The following is a 21,103-nucleotide window of genomic DNA, read 5'->3' on the forward strand; positions in this document are numbered from 1 at the left end:
ACCTTTTAAACACACCCCCATTTATCAATGCCTTTTCTGTCACCTGGCTGCTTCCCTCATCTGGTGCCGTTTTGTATTTAATGAAAATGTGCTTTTAGAGTTTAACAAGAATGGTTTCCTCCAGGGGATAGCTACACGGGGTGGGAGGGATCTGCTCCCTCTGGCTAACACATTACATGTTCAAGCATCAAAATGGCTAAAAGTAACTTTAGTTCTTTAATTTAAAAAAAAACAACAAATATTTCTGAATTATAAAAACTTTATAAATTTGCATTTTAATCGTAAGCCTTATGTTATAAGGTAACATAAGTAAAACCATAATGCCCCCTATAATAATGAAAACAAAAATTCATATCACAAATTCATATTTTCAGATAAAACATGATTATAGGCTTTGTGATTATGACTTGTTAATTACATATCTATTATTTGATGATATAGCAGTTAGTTTTCATATCAAAGAAGGTAACGTGGGGCTACCATGGGGGACACAGCTTCATGGCAAAGACAAATAAAATGAGCACAGATGTAAATGAAACATCTAAGTTCTAAAATAGAATATCAACTGAACAGTGTATTTCCATATCATCTCCAAGATTTTGACTGTATAACTCTCTGTGATAATCGCTGGAATCAAGATCTAATTAGGAGTCACACTGATCAGTAACAGTGCATACACACACACACACACACACACACACACACACACACACACACAGGGCCTCGATGGTAAGGCCCCAAACCCTGTAGATTTATTTATTTGCATATGAAAACTTCAATACTTAGATCCCCTCTATCATCGATAAATACTGAAAAAAAAGAAAGAAAAAAGAGGAGGACACTAAGCCATTTAGCCAGTAAAAGTGGCTTCTGCTGGTCTGGAAGCCAGGCTTTCTGCAGCATCCTGAAGTGTGGGACTCCAGCAAGCGTACTCACGACAGAGATCCCCTCACCCAAGCAGACAAATGTCAATATTGTCTGCTCCAGGCAGCTTTGCGTGTGTGTGCTAAACAGATTCTGTTCATAATAGGTAAGAACAGTTGGAGACAGGAAAACCACCTTTAGGATCCACTACTTGGTCCCAATTTCCTCATTTTCCATCTGTATCTGAACTTTCCATTTGTTCTCCTGTACCCTGGAAGTTGGCCCAGTGCCCCATTCAGAGAAATGAAGGTCATTATCCCCTCACTGTAGCCTGGCTTGGGAAACTGAAGGGGCGTTCTACTTGATGGGAGAAGCTCTGTATGGCAGGCTCCTGCTGTGTCGACCAGGCAATGCTGTCAAGGGTCTTGTGTGTTGGTTATTTCTAGCTCTCCATGTCCCGTGCCATCTGTGACATTTGCCATGGTAGGGGTAGGTTTCTGGTTGGTAATGGGCTGCTCCCCCAAACCCCAGCAATAAACCTACAGCCTGGAGAGCTCCCATCCAATTTATGCTCTGTGGACCAAATGTGGGGCTTTTCGTGTGTCTGAGCGCTGAAAGAAGAGAATGTCATTAGCCAACTCTGTTTCCTAAGAGAAAATTCAACTCTTAGAGCAGCTGGTGAAGTTTGAGGCTAAATTACAAGTATACCCACAAAAACATTTCAGGAGCTTACTGTAAAATAATCTTGTAAGTACACAAGTGTTTTTATTAAAAAGTTAACCATTTGTTATCATGTCTCATCTTGAAGAGATAAGACTATGCCCTTGGGCAATCTTCTATAATTCATGTCTAAGGAGCTAGAACTGCCTACATTTGATTCCCAATCGTGTGACCCTCTTAAGCCTCTTAAGCCTTGAGATGTTCTTATCTGTAAAACAGAAATGATCATAATGCCTGCCAGTGGTGTTCTTACGGGGATAGGTGACTCACTACATTGGATATGCTAAGCCAAGTCTCGCAAATAATAAACATTTCTTAAACAGGATCACAAGCAGAGAGGTTAATTAGCTTCCTTAAACTCCTTAGGATTGAAGACATAACAGAAGTTATTTCATCTTAATTCATAACTGAAGTGACTTCAACGTCTCTGGCTCCTACTCATCCGCTGCCTCTTTAAACCTGGACTCTCTGAGTGAAAATTGTGAATCTCCAAAGAAATGTATACGTCTGAAGAAAAAAATTCATATACATTCAGATAGATAGATGGATAGATAGAAGATAGATAGATAGATAGATAGATAGATAGATAGATAGATAGATTAAAAACTTTACATCAATATTTACCCTCACTACATGTGATAATTTGCCATGTGTATCTTTCATTCTATCACATTTTTTCAGTGCTGGTCACAATCAACCATACTCATTTCACAACTCAACAAGCTGCAGTACACATACACACACACCCACAAAGATACACAATCCATGCACTTATAATTCAAATTAAACTCTTTAGAAAATTGCAATTTTCCACCTCAAGAACTTTAAAACACACTGCAATTTCTGCCAACTTTTACTAAAATCTTGAACTCAATATTTTCTCTGTTCTCTGTTTTAAAGTGATCTCTAAGAACACCTGGAACTCCACATAGATGGTTTTAAATCTTAGTTGAAAGTGACTTAATTTTCCTGATCTTCAGTTTGCTCATCTGATGGTAAGGATAATTTTCCAAAGATAGGCGTATATGAAAAGAAGCTGTGTATTAAATGCACAGCAAGATGACAACCATTAAACACACAGCAATTATTACAATCATTGGCCTTTGAAGAACAGGACACTTGTGCATTTGGAACACTAGCTTCTTATACTTCCCCTAAACCTTGGCTTTTCTTTCATCTTTTGAATGTTTCCTTTGCTGTGTAGAATATTCAGTTTCACTTAATTTCATTTGTTTACTTTTGCTCTTTCTGCCGCTATGCCATTAGGGTTATTTCATGCCCCAGACCAATGTTATATAATATTCTTCTAGTAGTCATCAAGGTCTGTTCTTTCACCACACTATATATATATATATATATATATATATATATATATATATGTATATATATGTATATATATGTATATATATGTATATACATGTATATACATGTATATATATGTATATATATGTATATATATATAGTTACCTTTACAAAAAAGTTCAGGTGAATTGATCATAAATATATGCGAGGGAGAGCCTGCAGGTATCCAAGCAGAGATGCAAACTGCAGAGAGGAGAATGAAAACTCAGTTCAGATTGACTTAAGGAAGTCTCGTATCAGACAGTTCACGGTCAGTATTTTTAAAACAGTACAATTTGGCGGGAAAGCTTACTGTTATATTACAATCTCCAGTGCACATGGAAATATAATTACATTAATACTCAATTCAGGACACATGTAATTTCTTCCAAGGAGATGGGTTCTACACATAGGCTGCCTGTGCTGATTTAAGGACCAAAGGAAGACTCTGGCCTGGTCTCCATCATACAATTAGTGTAGAGGTCATTTTAGTCTATTAACTGCTTCTGTCCTGGTTGTGGGAGCTTGGGGAACCCCTGGAGATAAGAGTCATTTAGATTACTAGCCACATCCAGTCTGGTTATGGGAGCTTGATAAGGCCTGGGCAAACAGATAGCACAGATTACCAGGCGGCTAATCAACCACCTTCAATTCCTACCTCTCTGGACAAATAGGTTGTGTGTCCTTCCCTTTGAAATAACAATCCTGTATTAATATTCCTGGGTCACCTGGAGACCTGTGGGCACAAGGACCTTTGTGCTCCTGACATATATGCATTTGTTTTTAGGCTTTTACCCTTGTTCCTTTGAGCATATTCCTAGGCCCATACTGCACTGCTTTGATTACTTTGGCTTTGGGTTTTATTTCAATGCCAGGACAAATAATCTTATTTTCAGAAGTGTCAGAGTATCTGACCAGACAATATTTCAATATGTACAAGAGCCCTGAAAATATATGGGAAACTCTATCACTCTTATATGAGTCAGAATGAGAAGGTGCCTCACCCATTAGAATAACCATTCCCCAAAAAATGAAATGTAAAAAACGATGTTCAGAAAAGGGAAAACTGTACCTTGTGGAAGGGATACCAGTTAACACAGCCATCTTAAAAAGCAATGTGGTGATTTCTCAAAACACTAGAACTATCATATGATCCAGCCATCCGGTTTCTGGGCATATATCCAAAGGAATTACCATCCGTGTGTAGAAGCATCATCTTCATTTCCATGTTAACTGCCACATTATTCACAAAGCTGAGGTACGGAAAAAACCTAAGTGCTTTTCAACAGATGAATGGATTTTCTAATATGGTGTTTTATACATACACAGGAGAATACCACTCAGCCCTTAAAAAGAAGGAAATTCTGTCATTTACAGTAACACGAATGAATTTAGAGAACATTATATGTGTGAAATAAGCCAATCACAGAAAGGCAAATAGCTCATGATCTTACTTAGATGTCTAATCTGAAATGTTGAATAGACAAAGGGAGGGGAATGGTGGTTATCACAGGCTTGGGCCAGCAAGGCTGATGGAGAAAGAGAGGAGATTTCTGACTGAGGGAAACAAAGTTCCAGTTACACGGGAAGATCTAAGGATCTATTGTACCGACAGTAACTAATTATCTACTGCATATTTCAAATTTACAGAAAAATAATTATAAACATTTTGCCACATATGAGATGAAATGTATGTTAGCCTACTTTTTAATTCCCCAAGATAGATAGGGAAATATTATATTATATCCTAAAGTACATAATCTCTAAATAAAAATAACAAATTGCTAACCTTCACCAAGGTGTACACGAGATGTATGGTGGTACTCGATCAATTATCAACATCCCTTATTTTTAAACATCCTGACACAGGAGCTTTCCTTCATCTCCCAAGATGGAGGGCAGAGGAGATGATACTGGTGAACAGAGACAACCAGGTTGCCAAGTCAGACTGAACACGAATCACAGATCTTACTCACAACCAAGGTCACTAAAGAGTCAAAAGAGCAACAGCAAACGGAGTCATGTGATTTCTCCTTTGTGGAGGTTTGAGACTGTCCCATGTAAATGCCTGTAAGATCTTTCTTTTCTACATAAAATGCACATTGGTCCAGACTGGCACACACAGTGGGAACAAGTAAGGTTTGTGGCCTGAGCAAGCCGACCTTTGTTTTCTTGAAGATCTAATTATAATGGTCTTCAGAATTTGAAGGTCATATGATAGCTTCCAGCAGATTAGCCCCAACAAATGTACAAAACTCTGCTTTATTTACAACCAGCAATCTAAATATACCTGCCTATCCTACTAAAAATATCCTATGTAAGGAACCTTCAGCTAGCAAATTCCGTGTCAGTCAGGCGTTGAATCATTACATGTTTATGACGAAGAAGGCCTGGAACAAAGCTTTTTTTCCCCAACAGTGAGACCAGTTCTAAGAAGCAGAACCATAAGACTATAGCTTTTCTCTTTTTCAAACTTCAGAATAACATTTGAGAACGTAGCTGCATTTCAAGCACATATAACTAGAGGCTGATATTGAGGGCACTCCAAAATTCTCGGAGTAGTTTTAAACATTAAATAGCATAAATTGCTTATTATGTAAATTAAATCTACAGTAAGATTCTCGGTGCTCTGTTTATTTCATCTTAAGATATTTTAAGTAGTAAAACGGGCTCTTTCGTTCCTCTTAAGCATGATAGACCCACAGTGTTCCACACAAGCACAGTGCAGAGGAGACTGAACCATTTTTACCACCGTGTATATACTCACTTCCCCCATGTGCTATGCTCTCATGTTTATCCGAATGAAAATAAGGTACACAATCCCTATCTTTGCAGATACTCCATTGACAGAGGCAGCGACCCTGGAAGATTTTTCTATGTTGACATTACAACAGGTGCTCTAATGACTGCAAGACCACTAGACAGAGAAGAGTTTTCTTGGCATAATATAACTGTTCTTGCTATGGAAATGAGTAAGTAACACAATTTATTGGTCTCCCCAGAGTTACAAAATGTAAAGATATAGAAAGTGAAAGTGTCTAGACCTTGGAACAAACAATACAGTCCAGAGGAGAGACTGAAATTATACATTCTACAAATAAATGGTCGTGTGATTTAGTCCTTAGCTCATTTTATGGTTGAGGTACATCGTTGAGTTCAGATGTTTTATGTGAAAGAGTTCTATATATGAGTCAGAAATTACATGTGTATGACTGGGAAGGCCTAGAGAAAAGAACGCCTTTCTAACAGTGATGCCAGTTCTAAGAAGCAGAACCACAAAACTATAGCTTTGTTCTTTTCAAGTTTCAGATTAGCAAAAATAACAAAAACAAACAAAAAACAAAAAAAACAAAACAGCAACTGTATTAGAACTCCTTTTCCTGCATCACTAAAGTTCTGGTAAGTTCTCTTCCCATTTCCCATTTTGTTTTGATTCTAGATTTCAATTAAGATTATTGAAGAGTATATTGTTTGATTTCAATTCCAAGTTTCTATGGGTTCTCTTGCCATTGATTTCTAGGTGTTTTTATTACAGGGTGATCTGATAGCAGAAATTACTTTAGGCTCATTTTTTTTATTTCTTAGAACATGTTTTGTAACCTAACTTTATTTTCGAGAAAGATCCACGTGCTGCCAAAAGCATGTATATTAGACATATGTTGGGCGAAATATTATGTAGATATCTAGAAATGCCATTAGATCTGTGGGGAGGCTTAGATCTAGATGGTCTATAACTGGTGTCTTGTTGTCACCCACTGCTCTTATCCTGCATCTTTCTGTCCTATTATGCCCAATAATGCCTGTTTTATGAAATTCTGTGCAACAATATTCAAGGCATATATACTTCCAGTTGTTTTTTGAGGCAGAATCTCACTGTGTAGCGCTGGCCCAGCCTAGACCTTGGTAGGTAAAAAAAGATTGCTCTCCAACCCGAGGAAGCGGCCTGCCTACATTACCTCCATGCTGGAAGGAAAGGCATTCACCACCATGCCTGGCTCCAAACGTTGCATCTTCCTAAGTGATCACTCTTTCCCCTAATTTGTGGTGACCCTATTTACGTCTTTTAGTGATACTTAAAGCATAGTTTATTTCTATTTGCTTCCAGATTTCACTTGTTAGAGGTATATAATTCCGTCCTTTGTTTTCAGCCTGTGTGCCTTTCCCTATGAGATGAGTTCCTTGCAAAGAACAGCCACATCTTATTTTTTGTTGTTGATGTTGGTGTTGTTATCTAATCAGCTAGTCTGTACTTTTTAATAGAAAAGTTAAAGCAATTTACATTTACTTTTTAGAAAAGTTTTCTGACTTCTACAAAAATTTCCCTGTTTTTCTTTCTGGCTTTTAGTGCTGCTTAACTTTTCTCTCCTATTTCTGCCTTACTGTGCTGGGCATGAGTGGCTCTTCCCCATTCACATCTACTCATCTATTTATTCATCTCACAACATTTACCCCTCCTCGCCTCTCATGTTCAGGACTATATTTCTTTCTTCCAAGTAGAATATTCATTGAAACAACTACTGCAATGTGTGTTTAGTGGTCGAAAACCGTTTTAGTTTATGTTCATTCCGCTATTCCAATGAACAATAACTTGGAGGAACATAAGTGATTTCAGGTGGCAGTTATTTAGTTTCAGTGAATATTCTCAAATAATCATTCTGCTTTCCTAGCTTTGAGGTCTCTAATGGAGAGGCTGGTGCTACTCTGTGGGTTTGCCCTTTTGAAGTTAGTGATTCCCTTTTTCAGTCTTCACTATTTTTGTCACTGTGTTGTCTCAGTGTCCTAACTACGATGACGGGTTCTTTACTGAACATGGCTACTCTAAATGTCCTTTGAGCTTAGATGTTGATTTCTTGGAACATTCTGCAATAATTTTACTGGCTAGGTTTCCGATGCCTTTAGATTTTATCTCAGCTCCTTCTGTCCTATAAATTCCTATGATTGCTCTCTTCTCCATGTCTCAGAGTTCTTGTAAGTTGTGGTTGTGGTCATTTATTTCATGTTGATAGATGATTATAGTATTTCCCCAACTTCATTGTCTGCCCACGATATTCTTTCTACTGTTTAATCCAGATGTTGAAAGTGATGCTTTCTAGGATGCTGTTTACTTACTGTTTTTCATTTACAATAATTGCAGCTGTGTGTTTGTTATCAAAATCTCAATTTCCTTGCTGTTTGGCTTTCTTGTCCAGGCTCTGAACTGACTTTCTTATCTCATTGTCTTCTTGTTTGTATGCTCTTGCAAACCACCAGTCAACTGAATTCTCTGGGTGGTATTTTAACCATTTCTTTCAATATTGCTGGATTCAGTTATTAACATGATATGATCTTTGGCAGAGCATGTTACGTACTTCTTCATAATTGTGCTTCTATTTTGTGATTTGTTAGTATAGTTATCTTTTCCAGTTTATTACTGGGTCTGGAAAACAGTCTTTTCTTGAAGGCTCAATTTCAATACCACTCAAGAGAGGGAAAATAAGCCACCTAAGTAGTACTAAGACTAAATTAAAGCATACAAAAGTACTAATAAAAAGGGTTATAGCCAAATACTCTATCACCGATAACCAAAAACAAGCAAGTGAAGAAATAGCGTAGAGTAATCTATAAGCTTAAAAGGTAGATGGATTAAGGCTAGCAAGACGGTTTGGTCAGTAAATGCATTTATCACAAAAGCAGAATTTGATTATGGAATCCACATAAAAATGGAAGGAGAGAACTGAGTTCACAAAACTACCCTGTGACCTCTGCACACGATACCATGCATGGCATTATATGAATTATACACACATCATGCATATACATAGACACATATCCACATGCATTTTAATTAATCAGGTAAGTAAAAAATAATAAAAGCAATAAGGGGGATGAGGACAAAGGTGAATTAGTAAGATTCAATAAAAGAAAAAGAGAAAGAATGTTAGAAAAAGAACACAAAGCATTTAAAATACTATTGTACAATAAAGAAAAATACATAGGGTTAGAGAGTTGGATCAATGTTTAAGCAAGTGCACTTGTCGCTCTTGTGAAGAACCCAGGTTCCATTCCCAGGATTCATACGATGGCTCACAGGCATCTATAACTCCAATCGCAGAGAATCCAACAACCTCTTCTGACCTCCGCAGGTGCCAGGCACAAACATGGTGCACTGACATGCAAGCAAAACCCTCACACACATGACAAATCTTAACAAGGAAAAATATGGAAACAAAACAAGAGCATCGCGGAAGAAATAAAAATCATAAAAGCTTCTCTTAAAATTAAAGTTCACGGGCTCGGGAGAGAGCTCGGCAGTTAAAGTGCTCACAAGCTTACTGACCAGTGTGAGCTGGAGTCCACATGAAGGTGAAAGGACAGAACTAACTCCACCTATGACGGTGGCAGGGATGCCTACTCCTACACCTATATGAAAATACTGTCATTTAAAATAAATAAATAGAATACCAAAAGCATAGCAGAAAGAAGAAGAAGAAAAAAAAAACAGTGAGTGAAATGTTGCCCTTTTCTGTCTAATCCCTGGTGACAAACACCCGCACAGAAGACACTTCCTTGTCCCAGCGTGTGCATGGTCACATTCTCAACAGGGAACACATGTCCTATGAGCATGTTATGACTTCCACATATCTAATCCCTTCCTTGACAAGGCAGATCAACACAGCTGTCTCTCTGCCTCGCTGGGCTTTCACTGCCATTGTTCCTTATGTTCTCTTTAGACAACCCCTCCCAAGTGGGAAGTGTTGCTGTCACAATCAAAGTCCTAGATGTGAATGACAATGCTCCAGAGTTTCCCAGATTCTATGAAGCTTTCATCTGTGAAAATGCCAAAGCGGGACAGGTAAGGCGATCACTTGGGCATGTCCCAGCTAACTGTCTTAGGGAGGGTTTCCATCACTGTGACAAACTACCATGACCAAACGTAATCTGGGAGGAAAGGGTTTATTCCATCCTATGCTTTCAGGTGATAGTCCATTTCTCAGGGAAATCAAGGCAGTAACCCAAGCAGTGGAAGACACTAGAGGCAGGAGCTAATGCAGACATAAGGAAGAGAGCTGCTTACTGGCTTGCTCCTCCTGACTGGCTAGACCTGATTTCTTATACAATCCAGGATCACCTCCTCAGGGATGATAGTACCAACAGTGTGCTGGTTACCATATCAATCACTGATCAATAAAATATTCTACATACTTGGCTATAGGTCAATCTTATAAAAGCATTTTCCCAAGTGAGGTCCCTCCTTCCCAAATGACTTATTTTATATCAAGTCAGCATAAAATTAATTGCTGAATTCATGATCAACAACATGTCCCCACCAGATGGAGTCTCCAATTTCTTTATATCTAGTTCTAGTCATTTATTTGTTAAGATAACCACTTGGAGACCAAATTACATGATGTGGTCAGAATAGTGCTTTAGCAGTTCTTGTGACTTGACTAACAGGATAAATATTATGGTTATGGAAATAACCCCAGCTCTACAAACTTCAGAAACATATTTTTGAGGTATGTTTCTAAAACCTACCTGGTTTTCAAATTCAAATGATTTAACTAAGAAGCATGCAGCTCTACATTTGCAGTGGCCAATATCGGGGTTATCTGTCAGGCACTGCACCCCCTCTCCCTGCTCATCCACACCCTCCTTTCTTCTGCTGTCCTGGGCTTCCTTCCTCCACTAAGGGTCTTAATGTCCATCGCAGAGCATATACTGTGGTCCTATAAATTCTGGAAGAACAAATGGATTGAGATCATTTTATTATGAAAACGCGGGAGTTGAGAAGTCCACCTCAGCCCAGATGGTAACTCAGGTTCTGACTACAACACACCTTTGAACTCATGTTTACCCCTCACCTGGACCATCGCCCAGGGCCCTCTGCACAAAGCTGTGTCTCTAGAACCAACATTTACTTGAACTTTTCAACCTCCTTAGCCCAGAGTTTCTTTGTCTTCTATCTAAAGAAAGTGACTTTGTTTTTGGAAAGCTGAGAGCCCTGCAGTGATTCAAATTCAAACTGACCTTAACACTGATTCTTATAATGTGGTGCAATAGTCTGCATCACTCTTAAAAGCTTTTTTTCAATTCTCCGATAATTGTATTTCCATATTTATTAAATTTCTGGTTTAAGAAGGCCTAAGATATTATCCACCTAATAACAGTTACAATAAAAGCTCTGTTGAACAAGGCAGGTCCATGGTAATGGCTGTAAAGAACCACATTAACAAGCCTGCAGTTCGGTACATAATGTTACACATGAAGCAAGGTCAAACAGAAGACACAATACAGAAGATGCTGGGTTGGGGTGGACAAGCTCTTATAGGCTTTTAACGTTCTGACTACAAGTTTTGAGCTTCTGAAAAAAAATTCTACCATCCTTTTTTATTACTACATACAATATGGCATATTTTGTTTCATTATAAAATAAGATTTAATATAAATATATTGTATGCCATGGCAAAAGAGGCTAAATTTAGCCATGATGGTAAGTACAAATGGAGAAAGCCCCCTCTTTTCTTAAAACACAGCACTTTCTATCGTGAAGGTGTTGGGACAGAAACTACACTATGTCGAGAGCATAACATCTGACCACCACTCCTGTTTTTGGAGTCATGTGTGTCCTCCACTTCCAAGGACATCACAAATGGTTCTTTGTGAAGGACTTTGAAATAGATTATCTGTGACTTGGACTTAGAGGACAGTGTCACAAGCCTATCCCATTTGTCATCTTCAGCCTTAGATAAGGCTAATCTTAGCCTAACCTCACCTCTGTGTGTGTATGTGTTCTCCTCTTCCTCGCAGTCGATGAAGGGCACACAGTGGTGAAATGCATGACTGATGGGTACAGATGCAGAGTGCTGAGCAAGATATTAGACAAGTGCTGGCCAGGGCCCTCCCAACATGAACCCCACCACACTGTCTACCTACCCCTCAAAGTCCCAACTCACCAATATATGCAGTTTTACGATCTGTCTTAAAATTTTTCCACTCTATTATCTATTCAAAACATTTCATCTCTTTACATTTGGCAATCAAAATGAAAATACAGGATTTGCCTGTCCATGGAGCTAGGGTGGACATTGCCTCAGCTGTGAGTAGCACTGGCATGAGTCTGAACCATATGTGACTATCTCCATGCTCATCGGCCCCTTAACCTTGTTACTACTTTATTCCGTACACCTTCAGATTCAACATTCAGCTATTTCAGGAGGCTTACCCTGAGGTGGAGTTCTGAAATATGATGTTTTGGGGACCTATAAAAAGGAAAAGCAGAGGAACTAAGCAAAAATAAAGTCTAGCTGCAATAAAGATATATTGTCATCCTCACAATGTTCTAGGCTTAGAGCTTTCCCAAGTTTAAGGGGAGCATGAGACCTTTATTCTCCAGGCACCTGTTTGTCACTGCTGGCAGGCTGCCCTGAAAGGATGTGGTAAGTATGGGTAGGGTGGCTAGCACAATAAAGGTAATCCCTGAAGAGACAGGCAGACGAAGATCAGAACAACAAGTCCTTTGAGCACCTGAGCAGTATACAGAAATCCCTTGCCCTCTAATCTTTAGCATGCTGTAAAAATCTTAAATGCCCACCTGGGCCCTCAAGCTGAATTTGATATAGTCACTTCCATCCTGGAAGAAAAACAGCATTTCCAGCAGAAATGACAGGTTTACAGGACCAGGCCTAAGTTGATTAGGATCATCTGTAGCACAGCATGTTAGAGCACACCAATGGAAACAAGCTAATAAAAACTCTTTCCATACCCAAACCTACCACAGCCTATCAACTAATGCACCAACCGTCTAGTTCATCCTTTCTTTAATGCCTTCCCATGAGTTTCCATAGACCTCATGAAAGGTATTCCTTTGAAGGATATTCTGGAAAAGACAGAACTTGGCCAGAGGGATCAAGGGGAAGCACTCTTATTCTCCCTGACACTAAGCTCTGTCTTCTTTGTCTGTTTGTTTGGTTTGTTTTGTCCCAGCTAAGCTACACCTCCATACCTCTGACAGCAGTCTGCTTCCCACCCTAATGGGCTTATGCACTGCACCTTTTCTAACTTCCTTCCTCCTAACAATGCATGACTGTTCTGTGGCCCATGCCTCTTGAATCCACATTCCATAGCTTAACACTGCCCTCTTCAGTTGCTGTCTAGGGAGTGCTTATTCGTAAGTAGAGGATTCTCTATGATAGCAGCTTAACTACCAATATTCCATGGTAGTATACAGAGTATGCAGACCTTGTGACATTCCATGGCTCGGTCACTGTCTTCAGGTTACAACACTTTAAAGTAATTGGCCGAGCTGTGAGACTAATGCGACTGAAGCATTTAGGCCACATTTATCCTTCACCTGTTAACATATTCAAGATCAGGAGTGTGCTTAGTTAATCTAAGCTCTGTGAAGGCATGGAGGGTTTCCAGGTTAGTGTCAGGACATCTGACTGGGCAAATGCTTACTATTGTACTCTAGGTTTAAGGTTTCACTGGACTTTGCTTTTCCTTTGGATCCAACTCACCCTGAATTCATTCATGTCCCTCCTTCAGCTGATCCAGACAGTGAGTGCTGTGGATCAAGATGACCCTCACAATGGTCAACATTTCTACTACAGTTTGGCTCCTGAGGCTGCTAACAACCCCAACTTCACTGTCAGGGACAACCAAGGTAATCAGGCGGACATAGCTATCGATGCTTCTCCACTGCTCGAGATGGACATGTTGAGTTACTACGCCATGTAAACAGTGCCACATTTTCAGGTTTTTTAATAACAGGGAGAATGTTAATGGAATTTGTAGTCTACCAAGTTTCGTTACGTTGCATTAAAGACGAAGAGTGCCCTCTGCTGTCTCTACAGCTTCCATTCCTCAGCTGACAAACATTTACTGATGCTCCATGTGTGACAGACGCTGTTCACAGATCTCCTTCCCTCAGTCCAATTCAGAGCAAGTACGTTTACATGTTCTATAAAACAGAAACAGCCTAAGGGAAAAAAGTGTCCTCGAGAAAGAGAACAAAGCGAAGGAACATTTCTAATCAAAGATGTAAAAACCAGTAAAAGTGGGGTGTGGGGGGTTAAAAATCTCCCATAGCAAAAAAGGTACAGCTAAGCGAAAGGGTGATAACAGCAGCAGCAGCAGCAGCAGCAGCAGCAGCAGCAGCAGGAGCAGCAGCAGCAGCAGCAGCAGGAGCAGCAGCAGCAGCAGCAGCAGCAGCAGGAGCAGCAGCAGCAGCAGCAGCAGCAGCAGCAGCAGCAGGAGCAGCAGCAGCAGCAGCAATAGTAGCCCCAGCAGCATCAAAGTGCAAATACAAGAACACGATAGTATTCACAGAACTCAAACACTTTTTCTATAGCTACAAGATCTGGCAAAGTAACCTGCACTGGCCTGGAATGCACGATCCTCCTTCCTAAGGCTCCAGAGTGCTGAGACTGTGGTCATCCACAGTCACACTGCTTCAAACAGCTTTGTAGCTCAGAAAGCTACTCAGGCGGGGTTCCCATTGCAAGAACTGCTCGTTCTGTACTACATTTCTGCTGCAATTAGACTGCTAGGACCTCACCAACGAACACTGATTGGCAGAGGGTTTCAGAGTTGTGGCTTATTCATGAGGTTCAAATGGGGAAAGAGGGACTTACATTTTCCAGCCAGATTTCCTTGGAAAGGTCAGAATAATTGAAACCAAGCATTTAACTGTCAGATGAAGGATTTTCTTAATTCTGCAGCCATCAACATGATTTGGGTGTCCTCATGTCTCTGGGTTTCAGCACACTCATCTTAAGAATGACTTGGTAACAGCTAAACAGAGGGTAGCAAAACTGTCAAGATTAGGCATAGCTTGTCTTCCTCTCAGACATCATTTTTAAGATTTGAAATATTACTATAGCCTCTTAGATAGAAGTATTCTTCAGTCTTTTAATTACCATAGAATGTCTACAAAAGAATTAAATATCTTGAGATTTTTGTGTTTTTGTGTGGTATGTGCTGTGTACACATGTATGGGCACATATAGGGAGTGCATATGTCAGAGGTTGGTATCAGGTATTTTCCTTTTGGCTTTTATTTTTAATAATGTGTGTGCCAGGTGGTGGGGGGTGGAGGGGAAGGCATCAGATACCCTGAAGCTGAAGTGGCGCTGAGGGCAGAACTTAGCTTTTCTGTGAGAGCTCTTAACCCCTGCGCCATCTTTCGCCTCACAGGGCTCTTCCTTGAACTGAGGCAGGACTCCTCACTTAACCCCAGAGTTTCCTGATTCAGCTAGTCTAGCAAGCCAGCTTGCTCCAGGGACCCTGCTTGCACCTCCTGCACTGAGGTTAAGGGTGGCCCACCATGCCTCGCATTTGTGCAGGTGCTGGAGATCAAATTCTGAGCTTCACCTTAAGTAGCACTTACGTTACTAAGCAAGAACAGCAGTCCCCACTCCCTCATCCGCTCTCCCGAGAATGTTTTTGAGTCAGACTTTTGAATAATTCACTTACCTGTTTCATAGGAAAATCCTCCTAAAAACAATAGTTTTACCCTCCTCGGGGTTGGCTTTATGACAGAATCCCCAGGATGAGGAGAGGCAGGCATTACGTTTTTTCTTCAAACTTTTAGCTAGGTGTCACTCTCTCATCCATATACAACTAACATCAAAAGTAACGTGCAGCAAACGACTGCTCGGCTCCTCAAGGTGACTTTGGGCGACTGTTCGCAGAAGCAATATCATATAAAGATGGGCAAAATGACAGGACTGTAACAAAGGGAGGTGACTCTTCTCTGAAAAGCTTCCCCGAACCAGAAGCCAGCGCATCTTCTACAGGAAAAGTGAACGCCTCACCTCCATATGAGTTTATCCCACAGGTTTCTTTTCTTAGGACCCACTTCCAATATGGTGTGTTTCCAACACCGGTGTCCCCCTTTTAGATTACAATAAAGCCTTTTTAGTAAGGGCTGCGGGAGGACTGTGGATCAAGCCCAGGATCTCACACATGCTGGTCAAGCCCCCTACCACCAAGCAACAGTCCCACTCTGCCTCTTTCTCCCTTTATCTTTTTGTTTGGCGTTGACTTTTAGAGAGCAGGTCTCTCTATGTAAACTCATAGAACTGGAACTTACAGCACAGACCATGTTTTAGAGAGCAGATCTCTCTGTGTAAACTCACCGGATTGGAACTTACAGCACAGGCCGTCGATGGCCTCAGCGGTCCAGCTGCCACGGCCTCCTGAGTGCTGGGATAACAAAAGCACACCACATTCAAGCGTGTCTAGCTTCTCTTTCTCAGTCTCAGAACATGGGATGGATTGTATGTGTAGAATAATTTAAAGTTTCAGAACCCATTTTCTCATCTTTTCTTTATTTGGCGACTATAACACACACACACACACACACACACACACACACACACACACACGCACACACACACACGCACAGGCACAGGCACACACACACACACACACAACAGAACTGCCACCTTTAAAAATAATTCTCCTTCCAAAAAAGTTACTAAAGCTCTAATTATCACTTTTAATGAAAACATTCCAAATGGCCATGTAATATGAAGGTACAGGTGGGGTTTCGGTTGTTGCTGCTGCTGCTGCTGCTGCTGCCGCTGATGGTTATGATGATGATGATGATGATGTTTCAGCTCTATGTCAGCCTTTCTTAAAATCCTTATGATCTAGGCTAAATTAAAGCAAAAATAGATAAATAAATACACGTTTTGTTGAAAGAAATTGATTTAAAAAATAAAATTATAAAGGATAAGTAACAGTAGTTAGCTGTCAGGCTGGGTGGGGGAGGCTGCATGGTAAGTAGGTGAATAAATCCTCAAACTAATAACTGATGCTATCATTTTGCACTGAGAAGAAAACAATAAGAAAGTAACCCCTTGTCAAAGCAAGAAACAATGATCACTGTCTGAACAAGTATTGACCTCTGTCTTAGGGTTTCTACTGCAGTGATAAAGCACCGTAACCAAAAGAACTTGGTGAGCAAAGACTTTATTTCATCCACAACTCTCAGATCAGGAAATGAGACAGGACCTCAAGGCAGGAACTGTAACACAGGCCATAGAGAGACACTGCCTGCTAGCTCGCCCTCTGTGGGCTGAGAGCATGCTTTCTTAAAGCACCCAGCACCCACAGCCCAGTGTGCTGACCCCTACCACATCAATTATCAACCAAGAAAATTGCTCCACAGGCCAATCTGGGAGGACCATTTTCTCAATTAAAGTTTCCTCTTCCAAAAATGAGTCTAGCTTCTGTAAAGCAGACATAAAAGCAGCTAACGCACCACTAATGCTAGGAAACTAAACATGCAGTTGGATAGCACCAGGAAAGGAGTGCATGCTTAGAGTATGAGAAGCCAGAGTTCAAATGCCCCTTTCCTACTAGTTAGTGACAATAAAGAAACTGTAATTAACCAAGGCTTTAATTCTGTCACTGTAGAGGTGTGGAGTCGATCAGCATCGCAACAGATTGTAATGAAAAGGAAAATATAGACCTTAATTACATTCAAGAAGGGAGGGAGAACCAGAAATAGTGATGACCACTGTGTTGTGAAATTCTACTTCATGTGATGCATCCCCAGAAATTCTTCTGTTAATGGCATTAACTCCTTGTTGGTCTGGATGTTTTATTTTGTTGGTTTCTCTAGCAGGGCCTACTATGTAGCCCCAGCTAGTCTAGAACTTTCTGTCCCTCTTGGCCTCAGCCCCCTGCCCTGGCTTCAGGATTACAGGCACCATGTGCTACCATACCCAGCTTGATTTGAGCGTTATGAGTTACTGCTTATGTATCCTACCACATCTCTCAAATTGTTCATCTGCTGAAATGATCACAAGGTTACAAAAAAAAAAAAAATCTGCTTTATAACTCAAAGCCATTCCCGGTAACTTAAAAATATAAATTTAAAAATTCTTACATGTAAAATATATAGTATTTGGAAAATATCAACATCACTATACCTGCCCACACAGTGAGCTCTGAGAAACACATCTAATCAGTTAGCTAAAGGAGGATTATGTTCTGCTGCATGGGAGTATTTACTCAGCGGTAATGCAAAGTCCAAATAGCTACAGATGACTTTCTAATGTTCTGATTATAGAGAAATGAGAAGCGTTTAAGATAGTGGGTAGGCTGGGGGTGCGGTTTAGTCAGTGAATGCTTACGGCACAAGCATGAGGACCTGAGTTCCGATGCCTACCACACTTGTAAAAGCCAGGCGCGGCAGTGCATGTCTCTAAGCTTAGCTCTCAGTGGAGGGAAACAGGTGGATTTTCAAAGCTCACTGGCCAGTCTGTCCAAACTGGAAACGAAATGTCCAGATTCAGTGAAAGACTCTATCGTACAAACATAAAGAATAGAGCAAGGAAAACACCCCACATCGATCTATGGGCTGCACACACATATGTGAACATCCATGTACACACAAACAAACTTATACACACAAATAAATACCTCACATACAAAAGGGTTTGCCTACATGCCTTAAGTTGATCATTATAAAATGAAAAAATATACTGAAACCTCACTGAATACCTCATATTATTATTATTATTATTATTATTATTATTATCTCCTAACTAAAGTTTTCACTTTTTAAATAGAATGAAAAACAACAACTTTTACCAAGGCTGAAAAGGCGACTCAGCAGTCGCTGTTCTTCCAGAGCAAAGGTTCAATTCCAACCATCCAGATGACAGTCACAATCATGTGTGACTCTAATTCCTCGAGTTCCGCTGCCCTCTTCTGGCCTCTGCAGGCACCAGGCACACAAGTGGTGTACAAATATGCATGCAGGCAAACCACCATGTGCATAAAATAAAATTTAAAACTTGAAAGAATAGAATTCACCAAATTCATATTAACTGCCTAAACTCAGTCCACAAGCTGTGTCATGTAAGCATGGGTCTGCATAAGCTTCTGAAAATGAGCGGGTTCTTCAGGAAGTTGGTGAGGCCAAGTGAGAGGCATAAAAGAAAATATCAAAAGACACGAATTCCAGCCCAAATAGCAAACATAAGCAATCTGGACCAGTCCCATGGGCTCCTTGTCTCTCCTCTGCTGGAGGCAGAAAGCAACACAGGCTTCAGCAAGGTGCTGAGCAAACGGATCACAGATCGCCAGGGACTGTTCATTTCTGTCAAGTTTTCCCTGGGAACATTTGTTAGATCTGAAGGCTGTCAGTTCACCCCAGGCACTTTATGTCACAAAGGGTAAGACAGTATCTCACAAAAAGGCTTCTTTCCTAGGCCTCCGGCTTTTGCCTGAAAGCAAATGAAAGTCTTGATGTTCAAACCTAAGTGCTGAGCCAAACCTATAGACTTGGCTGCAGCAGCGCTCGCCTTGTGACCTCTCTCCTTCCCCTACCCTGTCCCTGCTTGCTTCGATCCAAGAATTTCTCTCCTCTTTTTTTTAACTCCAAAATGCCTTCCTCCTTCAGATAATACCGCTCGCATTCTGACCAGGAGGTCCGGCTTCCGACAGCAGGAGCAGAGCGTCTTCTACCTGCCCATCCTCATAGCAGACAGCGGCCAGCCGGTCCTCAGCAGCACCGGCACACTTACCATTCAAGTGTGCAGCTGCAGTGACGATGGCCACGTCATGTCCTGCAGCCCAGAGGCATATATGCTCCCAGTCAGTTTGAGTCGGGGTGCCCTCATCGCCATCCTGGCCTGCGTCTTTGTTCTCTTAGGTGAGTTGGTGGCTCTCTTCCGGGAGGTGGGGGTTCACGTGCTTGGAGACATGAGCAGTTAACCCCCTATCTTAGATACTCAAGACTGGTCTTCTTCTCCCAAGCTTACTTCAAAAGAGCAAAGCCTGGGGGAAAGTGTGTAAGTCGAAGGCAGTATCTTCCCTCAAGGCCTCTTCGGCAAGTTTATCAAGTATCTGTTGTACACTGCACACCATACTAGGCACAGTGATTGGAAGACAGATGCACTATGGCCTCCATAGTTTACTTCACATGATGCAAGTTCGCACTGGCATGATAGAACCAAAATAACACGGAAGCGGATACTCACTTCTTCATATCCATTTCACAACTAAGTCACAAGCCCAAAGCCTAATGTCAGAGGCAGAGCCAGGACTGGCAGGCCACACACTGCTCAGCCTTCCTCGGTGCCACTCTTCTGGGTCCTCATGCCTACAGACTACAGGTAGCCAAGTGTTCCTGGGAGGAAAGAGATACAGTCTGTGTATCCTGACAAGAAGGGGACTGGGACAGGCACCACTGCAATGCGGCAAACTGGGTGGTCTACAAGGCCCTCATAGGGAAGTAGAACTCTGAGCTGAGACCTGAAAGGAGCAGTGGTGTGAACCACATGGATCCCTGGGAATAATCCGCCTGTGGCACAGAGGTCATGTCAGACACTGTGGGCATCTGACAAACAGCACTGAATAAACAGAGCCTCTTTGCCTCTGCCGAGGAACCAAGGGGGAGGGGTGATAAATAAAAGGTCATACGTGAGTCTCCCCTCTTCTTTCGGCACCCACTCTCCAGTGCCCACAAGCTTCACTGCAGTGTCCTCTAAATAGACACTCAAAAGCAAACACCTAAGGCATCTGGGAAATCCCAGAGAGCATCCACAGGTGTGTCTCACCTTCACTCTGCTACTGAGCTCAACCACTGCACATTCTCCTTACTTAGAGAAAAGCAAGCGTCAGGGACAATGCTAATATCCAATACGCATGAAATGCCACAGCGATACACTGCGATTCCGGCATCAACGGCACGCGGTGGGAGGACTATTACATGCTCCAGGCATCCTGGCCTACAGAACAAGTCCTACAGAGAGAAAATGAAGTTTCAGTAACTTTATACAGGGAAAAATATAAAGCATGGTAATTTATGTTGTAATCCATATGTACCCTTGGTTCCTCGTTTACCTAAACACCAAGTGACTGACAGCCATACAAGATAAAGAAATTCATTGTTGAAAATATCAACATTGCATTTTCTTTCTACATAGGCCTTTGGAATGCACTCCTCATTATAAACTCAAAGTTTATAATGTAAACTTTCATTGTATTTTGAGTGCTCTGTCTTACTTACAATTAAGGAATACGACAGAGACAGAGACCAGAGTTATATGACTCCTGGTCATTACCTGGACCAAATAAAATCCCCCTGCAATTCCTAGTGTGTCCATAAGGTGGCACTGGGAGACCTTGAGTGCAGAACAAGAAAAGCTGTTTTTTTCCCTTTGAAGTTATTTGCTTGT

At 41.0% G+C, this 21,103-nt stretch overlaps 1 protein-coding gene and 1 long non-coding RNA gene across 5 annotated transcripts in view; one reads left to right on the forward strand and one right to left on the reverse strand.

Moving 5' to 3' along the window:
• The window catches only part of Cdh20 (cadherin 20), a 282,518-nt gene that overhangs the window by 251,612 nt on the left and 9,803 nt on the right, over nucleotides 1-21,103 (forward strand). The window contains 4 exon segments of the mRNA NM_001012748.2: nucleotides 5,761-5,897; nucleotides 9,636-9,757; nucleotides 13,450-13,567; nucleotides 19,324-19,575. Coding sequence (NP_001012766.2) covers nucleotides 5,761-5,897; nucleotides 9,636-9,757; nucleotides 13,450-13,567; nucleotides 19,324-19,575 — 629 coding nt within the window.
• Nucleotides 16,385-21,103, reverse strand: part of LOC148001546 (uncharacterized) — a 54,305-nt gene continuing 49,586 nt past the window's right edge. For 2 of the 4 annotated variants that reach the window (XR_015635439.1, XR_015635443.1), the window contains one exon: nucleotides 16,385-16,563. This is a non-coding gene — a long non-coding RNA (uncharacterized LOC148001546). Of the gene's footprint in view, nucleotides 16,564-19,447; nucleotides 20,053-20,482; nucleotides 20,668-21,103 lie in introns of those variants that run through there. The other 2 variants (XR_015635444.1, XR_015635440.1) reach the window with 2 other exon arrangements.

Source organism: Rattus norvegicus, chromosome 13 (genome assembly GCF_021556685.1).
Source record: "Rattus norvegicus strain SHRSP/BbbUtx chromosome 13, alternate assembly SHRSP_T2T, whole genome shotgun sequence".
NCBI lineage: Eukaryota > Metazoa > Chordata > Mammalia > Rodentia > Muridae > Rattus > Rattus norvegicus.